The sequence below is a fragment of the Eurypyga helias genome, unplaced genomic scaffold (assembly GCF_000690775.1).
Source record: "Eurypyga helias isolate BGI_N326 unplaced genomic scaffold, ASM69077v1 scaffold39577, whole genome shotgun sequence".
NCBI lineage: Eukaryota > Metazoa > Chordata > Aves > Eurypygiformes > Eurypygidae > Eurypyga > Eurypyga helias.
The window spans coordinates 687-4,331 of record NW_010264343.1 but is presented as its reverse complement, the minus strand read 5'-3'; the positions used below and the strand labels follow the sequence as shown (position 1 = coordinate 4,331).

General features: G+C 62.1%; 1 protein-coding gene across 1 annotated transcript; it reads left to right on the top strand.

Moving 5' to 3' along the window:
- Positions 1-5: 5 nt before the first annotated feature.
- HPS1 (Hermansky-Pudlak syndrome 1) lies at positions 6-3,561 on the top strand (the record flags this gene model as incomplete). Its single annotated transcript, XM_010156365.1, is given in 15 exon segments — positions 6-91; positions 168-187; positions 190-257; positions 356-460; positions 552-621; positions 731-798; positions 1,393-1,560; positions 1,635-1,811; positions 1,883-1,974; positions 2,095-2,193; positions 2,305-2,370; positions 2,568-2,712; positions 2,810-2,923; positions 3,053-3,135; positions 3,399-3,561. Coding segments are annotated over 15 exon segments (1,524 nt in total), but the record flags the coding sequence as incomplete, so codon positions are not given.
- Between the last annotated feature and the right edge of the window lie 84 nt (positions 3,562-3,645).

Here is a 3,645-nt window from a genome sequence, read left to right as displayed (position 1 = left end):
AGTACATCAACGCCAGCCCCGAGCGCGGCGGGGATGAGGTGTGCCATGCCTTCCTCCTGGTGCACACCAAGCTGCTGGCCTTCTACTCCAGGTGCGCCCGGTCCCACCGCCCTCCCCAAGGCTGCCACTCGCCCTCACAGCTGACCCTTCCCTTCTCTGGCCCGCAGCCGCAACGCCAGCTCCATCCGCTCGTCCTCATCCTCCTGGTGCAGGACCTGTACCCCAGCCAGAGCGCCGAGGAGGACCTGGACCCCCAGGTGCTCCAGAGCAGGGGTGGGGGGCAGCGGATCAGGGTGCCCCCACGGGGTGATGCCTTGATGGCCATGGCTTAATTTTTTTCCCCTTTTTTCAGAAGCCTGTGGCAGCGAAGGTGCTCCCCCAGGGACCCAAAAGAAGTGAGAGCATCCCTGTCGGTGGCCCTGGCTCCTGTGGAGCTGCGGAGAAGGACTCAGATGACCAGGTGAGTCCCTGGGATTGGGAGCTGCAGGGTGGGATGCTGGCTGGGCTGCCTGCATCGCTCTCATCTCTGACCCAGCTGTTCTCGCCTGCAGGACACTGACGACCTCTCCACGTTTGAGATCTACTACACTCCTGAGCCCTCACCAGGCAGGCACAGCACGGGTGAGTGCCTGGCTGGGCAGCAGCCCTGCCCCGTGCCCACCAGCTCCACGGAGGCTCTGGGGCTGCAGGGGGGGCTGACGGGGGGGGTAACCTGCTATGCTCCCCGCAGGCAGCGAGAGCTGGTCAGAGGGTGCTGAGATGCTGAGTACAGGAGAGGCAGATGCGGCAGATGTCCAGGTGAGCAAGAGGTCCTGCAGTCTCTCCCAGCTTCATGCCTCCCCAGCCTATCCTGATGCTCTCTGTGGTCTCTGGTCCTCGTCACTAGTCCCTTGCTGTCCTGTGGCTGTGGGCGCCCCAGCCTCTTGGGCTGGGGATGCACCCCACATCCCCTGTGTTGTGCATAACCCTGTGAGGGCTCCCACCACCCTCCTTGGGGCGTTGCTTGTGGTGTCCCTGTGCAGAGCTGTCAGCACAGAGGGGCCGGGGCTGCCTCAGAGCAGTCTGGTGTCTCCCTCTGCTGCCTCTGGGCTTTCGGGGCTGTTTCCCTGCCAGATGTCAGAGCCTCACACACGCTCTGTGACCAAGGGCTGGCCTCAGTGCAAGGTGTTTGCAACCTGTGCCTTGGCCAGCAGCTTACCCTCAATCTGCTGCTCTTCTGGGGTCTTGGGCACTTCCTTCACTGTTGTCCTTTTGCTGTGTGGCCCCTCCAGCTCCTTCGGTTCAGTCATGCCTGGCTGCAGCTTTCGGGGCATTGCTGTGTCCAGAACGTCTTGGGTTGTTGCAGGCTATCTCATCCCCACAGGGGACCAAGCATCTCCCCTCTTTCCCCAGATGGCAGAGGACTTGCTTCAGACCTTGGGGCCTCTGGTCCCTGAAGCTTCAAACCCCAGAAGGATTTTCCTGGATGCCAACCTACGGGAAGGTTACTGCCCCTTGCTGCCACACACTATGCACTGCCTCCCACTCTGGCCGGGCATCTCTCTTGTCCTCCTGACCAAGGTGAGCTGCCTCTAAGGTGAGGGAAGCGATGGTGTGCTGGGTCCTGGATGACCCACCTCTTCCCTCCCTGGCAGGGCCCCACGACCCAGGTGGCTGTCACGTTGTACCAGCTTCTGGATGGTTTCCTGGTGCTGGAGAGGAAGCTGGAAGAGGGGCCAGAGGCGGGAGCCCCACGCTCCTACCCGTTCCTGGCCGAACTGCGGCAGCGCATGGACAAGTTTGTGAAGAAGTTGAGCGGCCAGGACATCCAGGTGGGAGTGGGGACACAAGGATCCTGTCCTTCTGTCCCCACAGTCTGACACTGAGCTCTGTCTCTCCCTAGTTGCAGAACACCTGGGTGGACTTCAAGAACAAGATATTTTCCCGGAGTGAGCCTGGGAGCAACTTGGAGTGAGTAGGGGGTGGCCAGGAAAGGTCTCCAGGGCAGGTGGGGACCATTACCAGCCCAGGGGGCAGCACGGCTGTCCCTGAGGTGCTGGGGGACCAGGGGCCAAACTCTGTGCCGTCCATGTGTCCTGGCTCAGGCTGCTGCAGGCAGTGGCAGCTCTGCTCCGTGTACCGCCAGCTCTTCCTGGCCTCCACCAGCCACAGCCTGTCCCAGGGGCTGCGGGACCGTGCCCAGAAGCTGATGAGGTGAGCCTGTGTGGGCAGCCGGCATCCCTGGGAGAGCTGGGGGATTGTTCCACAGCCGGCTGTGCCAGGACTTTGGGAGTCCTGGCCTCTCATTGTGTCTCTTCTTGGCAGGGAGAAGCTGCTGGACTGGCGGGACTTTCTGCTGGTGAAGAGCAGGCGCAATATCACCATGGTGTCATACCCGTCCCTGCGGCTGGAAGCCCAGCCTGGCAAGGAAGGGTCCCCAGGGGGTAGCAGAGGTGGGAGTCAGGACCCTGTCCCCCCCAGCACTGGGCTCAAGGGGAGGAGTGTGGTGGGTGGAGGCGGTTTCTCCAAGGCTCAGGGGCTGTCCTGGAAGGGCACCAATGTTGTTGGACACCCTTAACCCACCCCACATACCTGGAGGACTTCCCTGGCCTGGTGCACTTTATCTATGTGGACCGCACGGCCGGGCAGATGATGGCACCGTCGCTCAGCGTGACGGAGAAATCCAGCTCGGAGCTGGGCAAGGGCCCCCTGGCTGCCTTCATCAAGAGGAAGGTACTGCTCGTGGGGCTGGGGATGGGATGGGGACCAGAGGAGGGGACGACGGTTGGAGGGTTTTCTGCTCAAGCTTCAGGTGCCCCTTGTCCCCCAGGTCTGGTCCCTGATCGCGTTGACCCGGCGATACCTGCAGAAGGGCTACACGACACTTGTGCTGCAGGATGGCGACTACTGCTGCTCCTACTTCCTCTGGTTTGAGAACGAGCTGGTATGTGGGGCTGAACCCCTCTCCCCCGGCACCTGCTGGGGGCATAGAGCAGGACTGTAGGCACCACCCAGCTCTGTCTCCTTGGTGGTCCCCTCCGTGCTCCTGCCTTCTGCTATCGTCTCTCCCCAGGGCTATAAGCTGGAGGTGATGGAAGTGCCGGTTCTCTCCGATGATTCTGCTCCCATTGGGATGCTAGCAGGAGACTACTACAGGTGAGCAGTCCCCAGCCCTGCGGTTTGGCAGCAGGGCCCAGGGCTGTGCTGGCAAGGGGGTGCCCATGAGTGTTGCTGTCTTGGCTGGGATGTCACTGCAGTGTGGTACCACCGGGGTTGCAACAGCCCATCTCCCCAACCTAGTGCCATGGTCCTGCCAGTGGACAGGCACTGTGTCCTCGCTAGGGACTTGCTAGGGTCGTTAGAAAGGGGGATGCCAGGCTGCACTGCACTTTCCAAGCCGTCCGTCTTCTCCTTCCCAGGAAGCTGCTCCGTTACTACAGCAAGAACCACCAGGCAGAGGTGGTGAAGTGCTATGAGCTGCTGACCGTGCATCTGGGCATCATCCCCTCTGAGCTCGTGGTCCAGCAGGCCTGCGACTTGGCCCGGCGCCTCTGGGAACCTTCCCGCATCCCCCTGCTCTGAACTGCCTCCTCGGGGCCAGGATTAAAGCGGGTGTGTGGGTGTTCCCGGCGCCTGGGCTGCTTTCTCAGTGTCTGTTTGCCATCA